At 40.9% G+C, this 12,678-nt stretch overlaps 1 protein-coding gene across 14 annotated transcripts in view; it reads left to right on the forward strand.

The window, feature by feature from the left end:
• The window catches only part of RBM39 (RNA binding motif protein 39), a 28,526-nt gene extending 17,273 nt beyond the window's left edge, over window positions 1-11,253 (forward strand). For 9 of the 14 annotated variants that reach the window (XM_059480909.1, XM_059480910.1, XM_059480912.1 and 6 more), the window contains 7 exons: window positions 66-270; window positions 481-558; window positions 6,020-6,052; window positions 7,090-7,165; window positions 7,315-7,420; window positions 10,102-10,180; window positions 10,268-11,253. In XM_059480909.1, coding sequence (XP_059336892.1) covers window positions 66-270; window positions 481-558; window positions 6,020-6,052; window positions 7,090-7,165; window positions 7,315-7,420; window positions 10,102-10,180; window positions 10,268-10,368 — 678 coding nt within the window. In that variant the 3' untranslated portion in view covers window positions 10,369-11,253. Of the gene's footprint in view, window positions 1-65; window positions 271-480; window positions 559-2,124; window positions 2,306-6,019; window positions 6,053-7,089; window positions 7,166-7,314; window positions 7,421-10,101; window positions 10,181-10,267 lie in introns of those variants that run through there. The other 5 variants (XR_009419283.1, XR_009419285.1, XM_059480911.1 and 2 more) reach the window with 5 other exon arrangements.
• Window positions 11,254-12,678: the final 1,425 nt, after the last annotated feature.

Below are 12,678 nucleotides of genomic sequence, written 5' to 3' on the forward strand. Positions count from 1 at the left end.
ACAGTAGAAGCGTTGCTGAATCCTGTAGGCAAGCATTACTGAATTTTTGTTTCTCCAAACCACAGTTCTCAGACTCTGAGTGTGCCAAAAAAGCCCTGGAACAACTCAATGGATTTGAGCTGGCTGGGAGACCAATGAAAGTTGGACATGTAACTGAGCGTACTGATGCTTCCAGTGCTAGCTCATTTTTGGACAGTGATGAGTTGGAACGGACTGGAATTGATTTGGGAACAACTGGTCGGCTTCAGTTGATGGCAAGACTTGCAGAAGGTGTGTGCAATGTTGGATAACAAGTGTGTGAAGAAGTTTGCAGAATTTGAATTAAAACACTCCACAGAACTGTTTGGATAAATGAATGAAATATTTAAATGCATGGTATTTTTTATCTTATGACAAGAGGAATATTTATGATGCTTCTGTTACTGCATTCCTAAATAAATGAAAGGGCTTGCTCCAAGGTGTCTCTGTGTTCTGTTCCAGGTACTGGTTTGCAGATTCCTCCAGCTGCACAGCAGGCTCTGCAGATGAGTGGATCTTTGGCCTTTGGAGCAGTGACAGGTAAGAAATGATGACCTATATATATTTTTTAAAATTACTTTATAAATTTGAGACAGGCGGTACTTAACTATGTTTTTTTGTCTTTTAAAATAAAAATGCATTTTGGTCTTTTAAAATGAGGTATTGCAGCATGTTTTATGCACTGTAAAACACTGCAAAATCATAAGCAAGTAACTAATAATGGTATATCACAGTTTGGATGGGTGCGATTCACTTTGCATATTTTTCCAAATTTGCTGGTTTTCACCCCAAACCTTCCTCTCTTCACTATTCTCTGGGCTAGTGGGGATTTGTATGTTCTACTGCAGCATACGTGTTGACTGTTGAAAATGGCAGGCTCAGAATTGGAAGGGGATTGACCCCTGTAGAAAAATCAGAGCGGTACAAAGGGCAGGAAGGTTATTAGGACTCTATGGGGGACACATCATAAAGATGGCAGCAGCGTTTTTACAGCGTATGTCCTCGTGAGGAAAGACATTTTATGTCAGGGAATGTGTCTATTGCTTGGATTTGGCTATAGTTGTATGTGTGTTCTGCAGGTGGGTGTGCTGGAATGAGGCTGAGGGATGTGATTGCTGCTGCTTAGTTCATAGCTGGTCTGAAAAACTAACTATTCATGGGGTCTTCAGAACTAGAGCAGGGAGTAACCTCCCTGAATGTAATTTTTTTTTTTGCTACTTTTGATTAATACTATGAACATGGGATATGAAACTGTCATAACAGTAGAAAGGACCTGAATGTCACAAATAACCAGATGCTGGAATGTGTGGGATGTGTCAGAAAGTAGCAAAGAAAAGGTAGCATTCTTGTTTGCCTTCCAGCAGAGCTTGTGATGGAAATGATTCAGGCTTAGTAAGATAGGTCTGAATTGTGTTACTGAAAGGTCAGGTGCAGTCTTAAGAAGAGCATACATATGAAGCTGTAGACAGTTGCTAAAAGAATATAATAGAGGTGTTTTAGAGATGTGCCCTTGGAAGGAAAATGAACTGGCCAGTGACAGAAAAATGCTGGTTGCCTGTTTGAGAAGGATGAAAAACATACAGTAGTGAGGAAAAAGTGTGTCTAGTCCAGAAAGAGAAGGAAAGCTAACCACCGCTGAAGTTAGATCATAATTTATGCAGGTTATAAAGTGGTGTGGCAGTCTCATGTAGAAACATGTCAGCAATTAGAAATGAGAATAGTGTTTTAAAAAAACACCAGTCCATTTCCTCCCCTGCATTTGAAACAAACAAGGTCTAAAGAAATCCAGACTCACTAAATCAAGAACATGGCCATAAATGTCTGACACAGCTGAATGGTTCAGGTAGTATGCAATCAGCATGAGAAAACATGATTCTCTGCAGAGAAATACATGAGGCTGAATACAGATGTTAGAAAAAGATGCATGTTAGCAGCTGTGGAAATTAAGGTGGTAGGGTCCACTTGTATTGTACAAAAGCAATAACGCAGACATGTGCAACTTAAGTAACTTTGGAAAAAGATAAAGCTTTTTGCTGCCGTAGAGTCAATGAGCTGTCCCCAAAGTGAGATTTGGTTATGGATTAAAGATCTCTTTACTCTTGTTAGAGAAAATTACTACCAGGAATTATGTCATTGTGGGAGACTTTAACTTCCCCGATACAGATTGGAGAAGAATTGCTAGTAATAATGGTGGGGCCCAGATATTCCTGGATGTGATATCCGACAAATTTCTTCATCAAACACTCACTGACTCATGAAGAGGGGATGCTATTTTAAACTCAATTTGGTAAGTAATGAAGATGTTATGGATGAGAATAGAAATGACCATTGACTTGAGGGATCATGAGTTGCTCACATTTAAATGGAAGGATACACAAACAGGTCTAGCTGATGGTTGAAGAAACAAGGCAATTAAGTCATCTGGTCTGAGCAACTTGGGTGTTTGAACAGGCAGGATGTTTTACATTGCTAATGCTGTGTTGGATCTGTATTCTACAGAAAGAAGAAAAAGTTCTGTTAGTGTGGGCTCCACACTGAACCTGGGTGATCAGCTACCTCAAAAGAAATAAGGAATGACCACACAGCCTATGAAGAATAGGAAAAATGACTGATAATAAAACAAAATTTTTAGTTTGGGGGGAAACAGATAAAAAGATAATTGTCTGCCAACAATCCGATTGAGTTAGACATTGTTAAAGTCATGAAAGCAATAGATGAAGGTTTACCAACTCTTGAAGAAAAAAGGAAGTGGGACTCAGGTGAATGAAAAACTACTCCCAAGATGTTTGTATGTATTTAGTTGCCTCAACTTGCAGTGGGGATACTGGTCATAAAGTTTAGAATTTGAGGAAGGTAAGCTAGGAATATGTAGTTCAAAAATAAAAAAGGAAAAATACTCCATAGGTAGAAAGAAAGCTAAAAGTAAGAGGCTAATGTAAACAGGTCAGAGAAGTAAAAGTCCCATGAAATGAGTGATGGAATACATGTATGAGACATGTGGTCTCATCTCTGGTATTGTTGATAAACATTTTAAGTCCACGATGTGTACATAGCTGAAACATGTGACTAAATTAGACTTGAAGTACACTTGAAGGAAGAAGAATGTGGTCTGGCCAGATTCTGGTCCCGTTACTGAGTAGACTTTGCTCCTTCAGAGGTTATACTAAAGATGGGTAAACTGGAGAATATTATGAAAGTATAGCATACAGTCAGAAACTGTATTTAAAGACCAACAGTCATTGATTAAATTGCCTTTCCTTGGCAGAGGAGGAGCAGCTTCTTGCTGATCTTTAGATTCCTGTCATTTGCAAGTTATTAAACTGGAGAAGTGAGTAATACAGGAAGTACAAGGTGTGTCAGGAAGCTGGCTCAGAGAAAGAAGGACTTTTTTACAGGTGGAAGCTGGGAAAGTTGGAGGCTATTGTTAAAGCCAAAGTTTAGGTGTTGGTCTGGTCTTGAGTAATATTTACATGAATGAAAATGGTCAGTAGTAGAAATGAGGTGAATAAATGCGTAGGTGCTGTTGACAAGAAATTTTTGGGGTTTTGTATATTGTTCACCTCTTCAGGGTTAAATAAAATTCCAGTTGCATAGTCTGGGAGCTTAGCAATGGAAGAATGGCCAGGGAGGAGAAAAATATCTAAATGCTTCCGTTTATCAGAGCCAGAACATGACCTGGCAGCATGATATATCATTAAAATATTAGGTGTGTTCCTAGAGGCAAGTAGGCCTGAGCATCTGAGGTGTAATGTATACCTCTGCAAACACTTCTGATAATCCATGTTCAAGAGGGAGTCAATAAAACTAAAGTAGGGAAGGTAAAGAATTAGTTCAAGGGGATACCTGAGAATTTGGCAATCCAGCAGGAAAAAGAATTTGAAGCTGAACAGTTGTCGCTGTGTACTCCCTGTTCTCTTTCTCAACATAGGAAATTTAAAATAATCAGCCTATAGAATATGCTTCTACTGTTTTGTGGGACAAAGCATTCCTTTCTTGTGAAAGGAGCTGTCAGTTTATGGAAAAAATTGATATGGTGTGCTGTAAAAGAGGAAGAGATAGCTATTATCCTGGACCTCTATTTGGTCTCTGTTCTAAGAAATTACTCAAGATGCTAGGCAATGTTTGGCAGACTTTGGCTTATTTAAAGCCATCTGGATTTAAAAATAAACTTTTTATTTTAAGACACAAATTACTTTGATAGATTTGTCTGTATTTGTGCTTTCTGTGTACACTAAACATGTACTCCCATTGTGCTAAACTTGCTGCTCTTACAGGTGTTACACAAGAATATACTGAAAGAGTTACTTATATCTGAATTGGTCAGATGTATTAATTTTAGTTTCTGCATACTCTTTAAAACTATGTGTAGGGAAACATGAATTGACTATATAGAGTGACAATCAATTTCTTAATTTTGAGTGATTTTAGAAGTGAGAGGACAAGACTGTTCTTGAGTCATGAGCAACAAAAGAATCCAGTTTGTTGATAAAAAATCTGGTGAGCAGCAGGTTATGTTTCAAACGTGGTTAATAATTAACCTGTGAAACTGTTGCACACGATAGTGGTGGCTGACTTTGCTGTGCTTAGAACAGATCTTGGCTGTGGACAGAATTTGCAGTGATGATATGTGCAGGGATTTGGCTGTAGAGCCCCAGGCTGACCCACATAGACGAGTTCTGCTGGACATGATGGATTGGAATTGCAGCAGGAAAAGTGTCTCTCCTCTAAATTGGGAGTTTGGATATTTGCTGTTTTCTTTAAAAGGCCTTTGTTTTCACAAGAGTCTGAATATTAATTAACTAGGTAATTAGTTACAGATTTGGCCAAGACCATGCCGTTTCTTCAGAGAATACAGGCTAAGACAGCCTTTGCTGTTGTGATATTTCTCATTCTGTGGAGGTGAGGACTCTGGGTTCAGATCTGGATGGAAAACATGCCAAATATCACCGGCTCTTTTTACAACTCAACCTTCAGAGCTTACTCCTTCCAGCCCTTGCTTTTCAGTATGGTTCCTGGTACGTGTTCCTTGCAAAACGCTTGGAAAGGCACATCAGGAAAATCTAGAGAAAAACATTTATTTCTGTTGGTTCTTCAGTGTCGTGGAGGAGGTTTTATTAGAACGGGGAAAAGTATGTTGATACCTCGTGCCTTCAGGTATTTCCAGGTAAGCTTGGAAGCTTACTTGGTGCTCATCACTTTGCTACTCTGTAAATGAGTGAATTAAGGCAATTGTTTGCTCACACCTAGTGTCTCTTAAATGGAACCATGATTGAAGGGGCTTATACTTACAGTCTTGAATTCTGAAGTTTTATGTTAGCTCAAAGATGTCATGTTACTTGGAAATGGCTAGAAAGTCTGCATTTGTTTGTTCCCATCACTTTGGATTGGGACAAGTGTATGTTGTTAAATAAGTAAATCATGTTTTCTAGGCAAATCACATGTTCTGAACACTGGAAAATGTTTTGAATTTGAAAAATACCAAAGCTACTTGTATCATTATGCCATCTATATGAAAGCAAAGCAGACAAAATATTGCCTTATTCTACTTGAAATGAAATTTGATAACTGCTTTAAGAATGTCAGGTTTGGATAGCTGTGTGCTTAACTGCTTTCTGGTAGTAAAGATGTTGGTGTTGACACACACCTCTAATGCATGTCAGAATTGCTGTAATTATTTTCTCATGGAGTAAAACATGTCTTTTGAAGACGATCACAGCAAAAGCAAGTTGGGAGTGATACATTGAATTAAAGGTACATGGTCATGTCTGTCCTTTTAAGGTATTGTTGCTCTTTAAAATGCTTTGTTGTCACAGAATCTGTCAAGTACAGAACATTCTAGTACAGAAGCTGAAATTAGTGAAACTACTCACAACTAGAGAGGAACAGTGATACTGAAATAAGCTCTTAACCACAGAAAAACAAGCTGAACAACCTGGCTGGCAGGTGATGATACAGTGACTCTAGCAAGCATTATAATTAACTTCTCTGTATTTTTCTTTAGATTTACAAACGAGACTGTCCCAGCAGAATGAAGGTAAACTAGCATTTATTATGACTTGTAATTAGTAGATTTTATTTCAGATGTCTGTAGGGGAAATTCTTGTGGTATAGGGTTTGCCCATACCTGAGAAATTGTGTTCTCCTAGTTGTCTAGTCATCTGTGGGGAAGTGGGGAATCATCCTGTTATTTTTTTGACTGAAAATTCTTGGTAGCATTTTCTCCAGTGTTGGTAGCATTCTCCAGCCATGTACTAGTCCAAGAAAATGCGTGGACTGGTATTTGTGATTGGGTAGTAGTGTTCTCCCTGCCTTAGAGGGGTTATTTGAGAATCAGAAGTTTGGGTTTACTGTCTCAGAGTTTCTCATTATCTGACTGCACAACCCTTAATGTCTGAAGTATATGGGGAAGGCAGCTGTTATTGCAGCTCCATTGACAGAAGTCTGAAATCTGTGGAAGGGCAGCCTGTGGGACAGTGTTTAATGCAATGTACTGGCATGATAAACAGCAATAAATGACAAGTAATAATTTCACTGTTATAGGGAAAGAGCAATTTCAGGTGTCAAATGTTTCCTTCAGTCTGCGTTTTCAAGGGATGAAAGTGCAGGTACACTTCTGAAGCATAATTCAACGTGCTTAAAACAGGTTTTAGGAATTCCCCAAGGTTGTCTGTCCTTTGCTGTCCAGTCAGCTGGGGTGGTGCTGTCCTGAGCTGCTGCTGGGCATCTGCGAGGAGCAAAACATTAAAGGTGCTGACATACAACTCAGGCAGACATTTTAAATGCAAATGAAGATGCATGCCTTTTAATGTTCAAATGGAAAATCTGCCAAAATCAATGTACACGATGATATTTTCAATTTTCAGGTTCAACTGCGATTCATAGTGTGCTGGCTTTTGTATTGATCATTTTAAATATATCTATCATCAGTAGTGTCTGGTTTTGAGTTTTGCTTTCCTGCCTTCAGTTTCTGTTTAGTCAGAGCAGCTTCTATTATGCTGAATAAATTAGAGCCATGCATAGTGGGTTCTTAGATATGCTGTTTGTTTTTTTTTTTTTTTTTCATTACAACAGTTCTGGCTGCAGCTGCTTCTGTACAACCACTTGCAACACAGTGCTTCCAGCTTTCCAACATGTTTAATCCTCAAACGTAAGTGATTTATCGTTGTCTGTTTGGCATTTGTCAATGACTTGAACATGTAAGAAAGAAATCAGAATGTTGCAGGCATGTGTTTAATGGGTTTTGGGGGTGGATTTTGTGTGAATGATCTCTGTCCTGTTTTTCCTTCCCCTGTACAGTGAAGAAGAAGCTGGCTGGGACACAGAAATTAAAGATGATGTGATTGAGGAATGTAACAAACATGGAGGAGTTATCCACATCTATGTTGACAAAAACTCAGCTCAGGTATGCCTGCTTCCGGGGATGACACACTGAGCTGATGTTAGGAGCTCTGTTGCTTTCTTTTGTCCAGGGGGAGCATTACAAATATGGGGCTTTTCCTAAACTGTACCTAAATTTCTTAGTTTGTGCAGAATGTAGATGGTTCTCTCCGATTGTGAATCATTGTGTGTAACTTGGATGAGTAGCTTTCTGGTGCTGCTCTTGAAGGTTTACCCAGCTGAAGTTGCTGTAGAAGAGCAGTGACTAGTTCAGGCATTTGGCATTTCCCTTAAGCTGTGCCTTTCCCACAAGTCAAGGACTTCAGTTGCCTCTTTCTAGAGCACAGGCTTCAGTAGAAAAGAGCTCTTGCTCCAGATAATTACAGTATAAGGTAAATATGTGCCTCATCCCGTGCTTAGAAACAGTTGTGGTCACTCACGGACATTAGTCTTGCAATGGGCAGTCTGAGGGCCTGGAGTTAGAACAGGGAAGAGCAACACCGTTGCTGCTGACTGAATTCCAGATTAATACCTGCATCTTAAACTGGTAAATATATTTTTCTTCTAAATTGACCTTGTTTACATAAACCCCAGACTGGTTACCTCTTCTCTGTATTTCAGCTCTTAGACTGTATAAACTCTGGAAGGTCTGTAAATAGATTAATTCTCTTGAACCCTTTTTAAAAAGAATTCACAGCCCAAACAGAAGTTCAATTTTCAGATGGTTTCACAGTTGGGTTCATTTCTATCTCTCTGACCCTAAAAGTGTCATCTTGTGTTCCATGCTAAGGTATAAGGCTGAAACTCGTGTTCCTGCTGGTGTGCTTTGGTGGGATTGTTCTGCCCTGCACTCAACCATTGCTGTCTTGTGCAGCTGCCCCAATATCACCTAAAACCGTTTCTTATGGGTTTCACAGAGGTTAGATAGGAGCTGCAGTCTAGCACATAAAACAGTGTGCTGCCTTACCTAGCATCTTGTAATCTTCAAGATTACGCCTGTGGTCTTGGACCATTTGACTGATAAGAGGAAGAAACCTTCCCCATAATGGGTTTGTTACTTAGAGAAAATGAAGTGTTCTTTGACAGAAAAAAAAAATTCCAAAATAGCCAACAACCCATAACACTTCCCACGTCCAAAAAACCCTCTCAACAACTAAACACACAAAAAAATCACTGCACAACCCCCCAGAAAACCACCACCCCCAAAACTACACTAGCCCTCAGGATACCTCACATAGATTCTAAGCCCATGGAGCTGCAAAATTCTGTTTCATGTTAGCAGGTGGATTTAAAAAAAAGCAACTGCAACATAATAAGTAATGAGTTAATGTTTCATAAAAAATGAAATCTGTTTTGTCATAGTATCACAGCAGTGACACAGCTATAAAATACCCACTGATAGTTTCCATTGTACAATTCTGTTTTCCAGGCTTAGATTCTGGGCACTTTTAGGGCTCTGTCCCAGACTTCTGTGCTGAGGGCTGTCAGGGGTTGGTTTATGAGCATGTGATTTGTTGAGGATTAAACAGTTGCAGTCCCAGCTGAGTGTATGGCTCATGTACCACATCTGTCTGTTCTACCTGGTGTTAAGGAAAGCCACAGCTTTGTGTTCCTGCACCTCATCTGGGCATTTAAGCAGTCTAGGTGCCTTTGCAGGGGGAGGCTGAGAGCAGAGCTCTATGTGTTAATTGATTCCTTAGTGCCTTAAACACCAGCCCCTAAGCTCAGGTTCACCCCATGAGAAAGGAATGAGTTAGATTGCAGTGGGAAGAGTTAATACCAGCTGACTAAAGCTGCTAAGGAAAGGCTGGAATCTATTTTTTAATGTACTGTTTTCCTGAAAAATCTGTTTCAGCTAGAATCGATCTTCTTTGGGTATTACTGATGGTCTGTTTTTAAGCAGGCAACCAGAAAAATGCCACACATTACTGTGGGCATCTCTGTGTCTCTTGGAGTTGTTGGGTGTGACTGTTGTGGTTCTCTGGATTAGGGAGGCACAGTGCTTGATCTGCAGATGGCAAACTCCAGATGTCTCTGGTGAAGTTCAAAGATCAGTCTGTCATGTGCTTTGGGAACAATCTCAAGCTCTTCCTGCCCTGCGGGGATGGGATTTTCCCTTTGCCTCAGTTCTTGCTCGAGTAAAGACAGACATGCTGATGTTTATGGAGGAGAATTTTTAGGGAATCTGTCTCCCTTGAAGTGTTGCTTCTGTGTGGGGGAACAGGGAGTGCTTGGTTCTTGTGGAATATAGGCTGTGAGTTTGCATGTTGAGTGGAGCATATGTAGTTGAGGTTTGTGGCTTATAGACCTTGGCAGCTGGGCTGCCTTGGGGGCAGTCAGACCCCTTGTGCTGTTTTATTTCACATGGTTTTAATGATTAGGAGCCTTTAGATCCTTTCTCTAAAAGGCTCTCAGGAGCAGATCAGCCATTCATGGCTCAGTGATTGCTGGTCAAATGCATGTTTGGGCTATCTTGCAAAATCCTATTTAGAAAAATTGAAGGTTGCAGTAACTGCCATAGTGGAGTAGTGCCTGCCAGTACCACCGTCCCCTTCTCTTGTGCTCATTCTGTGTTACGGATTAATCCCAGCGGGTGCCTCGTGGAGCAGGTGTGGCTCTCTCCCAGCCAGGTCCAGGGGTGGCTGAGGGAACAGCATTGGGCAAGTGTCTCTGACTTCTCATGGGCTGCACTATTCTGTCTTGCAGGGCAATGTGTATGTGAAATGTCCCTCCATCGCTGCTGCCATCGCGGCTGTCAATGCTTTGCATGGGAGGTGGTTTGCAGGTGAGTGTTCCATGTACACGCCTACATTTAGTCATCCATTACAGAAATGACAAACACTGATGTTTACTTTTTTCCTCTTGTGATTAGGTAAAATGATTACAGCAGCGTATGTACCTCTTCCAACATACCACAGCCTTTTCCCAGACTCTATGACTGCAACCCAACTGCTGGTTCCTGTTCGACGATGAAGATTAATTTAGTCAGTTTTGTACATAGGTATTTTTTGGAGGAAGATTGAGTTATCTTTTATTTAGATAAAACTAAAAGAAAGGATTTAATGTCATTTTGTGTACACTTCCTGCTATCTTTAAAAATAAAATGAAGTAAGCAGAAATGCAGTGTGTTCATTCTCCCTAACTAGCATTTCCACTGTATACAAAGCTGTTGACTTCTTGTTCTGCCTTGTAATTCTTGTACATTGACAAAGGTGATCTGTAGGAACCGAGAAGTAGCTCATAGATAACAAATACTCTGTAAAAGGCAGATGGGACATAATGACATTTTTAATGTTTCATGAGCCTTTCTTTTAATGCAGCAAAGACATTTTACATTTCACTAAATGTGGGTGATCTGCTCAAGGGTAGTATCAGAGAGAGACTGGATGAAGGGACATATTTAGTGTTTTTGTATAAATGGAAAATCCAAAAAGCTACTGAATGCTGACTGCAGACAGCTACTCAGCTTGCTTTGTGCCGAATAATTGGTAAGAATAGGAGGATTGAAGGGTTTTACTTCTTGATGGTAACTTTTGATTATTGTATCTGTAAAAGTTTCTTTGTAAATACTGTGAGGTGTGTCTAAGTTTCCAAACAAAACATCTCTGCATTTCCAGATGAGTGCAGTGGGGCAGAGCTGGAGGATTTCAGCCAAGTCTGAAAATGGGTAGGAAATACAGAAAAGTGTTTTGTTCTGGTTGCATATAATCTTTGCTCTTTTTAAGCTCTGTGAGCTCTGAAATATATTTTTGGGTTACTTCAGTGTGTTTGACAAGACAGCTTGATATTTCTATCAAAGACTTTCATATTGCAACAATCTTTGTAAGAACCACTCAAATAAAATTCTCTTAAAAAGGCTTTCATGAAGTTTTATTTCTCTGCTCTCCCAATGTGATTTAGGCAGTGGTGTGCTTAGGCCTGGAGGTTAGTGATAGATGCTGTGCAGTGCCCAGTGTCTGAGATACGACTACACAGTATGCAGGTACGCCCTGGGATGTCATGTGCTCAGAGTACATGCAGAAGCTGTTCCCAGCCCTCTGTGCAGTGTGACCGTGGTTGCTGAGGATCTGGGCACAACTCCTGTCCTCCTCAGGCATGCTTAAAGTTCAGTCCAGAGACAAAGCCCTCCTGCCCACCTCCACTCCCATCCTTCACAAATGGCTGAGAGCCCTGGGGCTGGACGAGTCAGTTATGTTTGCTTTCAGTCTGGTTTCTAGGGAGAAGCTGCCCCTGTGCTTTGCTCTTTCTATCCCTGTCCCACCTCCCTGGCCTTTTTAACCACTAAGAAAAGACCAAGGTGGAGAGTAGGGAGAACAGAACATTCCTTGGCAGTGGGTGAAGGTGGGGCAGGCAGCAGTGCTACGGGTGTTCTGTAGTATTGCAGGGAGAGGATCTGCTCTGCAGCCTCTAGGGCTGTAGCTGTCCTTGAGCTGCAGTGTGGCAAGGGCCTGTCCTTAATCAAAGAACTTGGAGCAAGCAAAAGGTAGAAGTGGAGAGGGGCTGGGGATACAGCAGGATTCTGGGAATAGTAACACAGCGGAAGAAGTAAAACTGGCTGTCTAGGTGTGCTTTATCTGAGAAAGGCTTTGAGTCATGAATTTGTGTTTCTGCCTTAAAAACTGGGGAAAAGGCACTTGTACCAGGTCCAGGCTGTACAGGTGCCAGTTGAGGCAGCGCTATTGCTCACATGTCTTCCTTACACAGAACTAAAGTAAGAGCAGAAAAAGGCCTTATTTCAAAAGGCAAGTAGTGGAAGACTACAACACCCAACGCCTTTCCTAGGTCAGCTGTAGGCAGTGCTTCTGGGGGTGGGGAGGATGAGGAGGGATTCCCATGCTCTCCTAGGGAAGTCCTGACCACCTTGTAGGCCTGCTAAACCAGAATGAAAGAAAAGGCTTTGTTTCTGGGAGCACAGCTCTTGCGGGAGCTGCCTGGATCCTGGGGTCCCTTACGCTGTTGAGGGCACCTGCCCCATGACACTGTGAATTCAGAAATGTGACCAGCTTCAACCCACCTATTTTTGCAAGAGGACAGAAATTTTATAATTAATCTGAAGTACCCACCATCTAACTTTCCTAGACTGAGGACTGCAAGAAGGGACAAAGCAGCTCCACATCCACATCAGCAATGTGAGCTGCCCAAGTGCCAAAGGGGGAAACTTGTGTGGTGTACTTCTATCTGTAAAACAGGAACTTCAATGTAGTAAAAATTATTATTAATTCTCATTGTTTTGGGAGAAAGAGATGGGAAGAAAGTAGAAATTTTTCTAAAAGGTGTGCTTAC

The sequence above is a fragment of the Ammospiza nelsoni genome, chromosome 12, assembly GCF_027579445.1.
Source record: "Ammospiza nelsoni isolate bAmmNel1 chromosome 12, bAmmNel1.pri, whole genome shotgun sequence".
Taxonomy (NCBI): Eukaryota; Metazoa; Chordata; class Aves; order Passeriformes; family Passerellidae; genus Ammospiza; species Ammospiza nelsoni.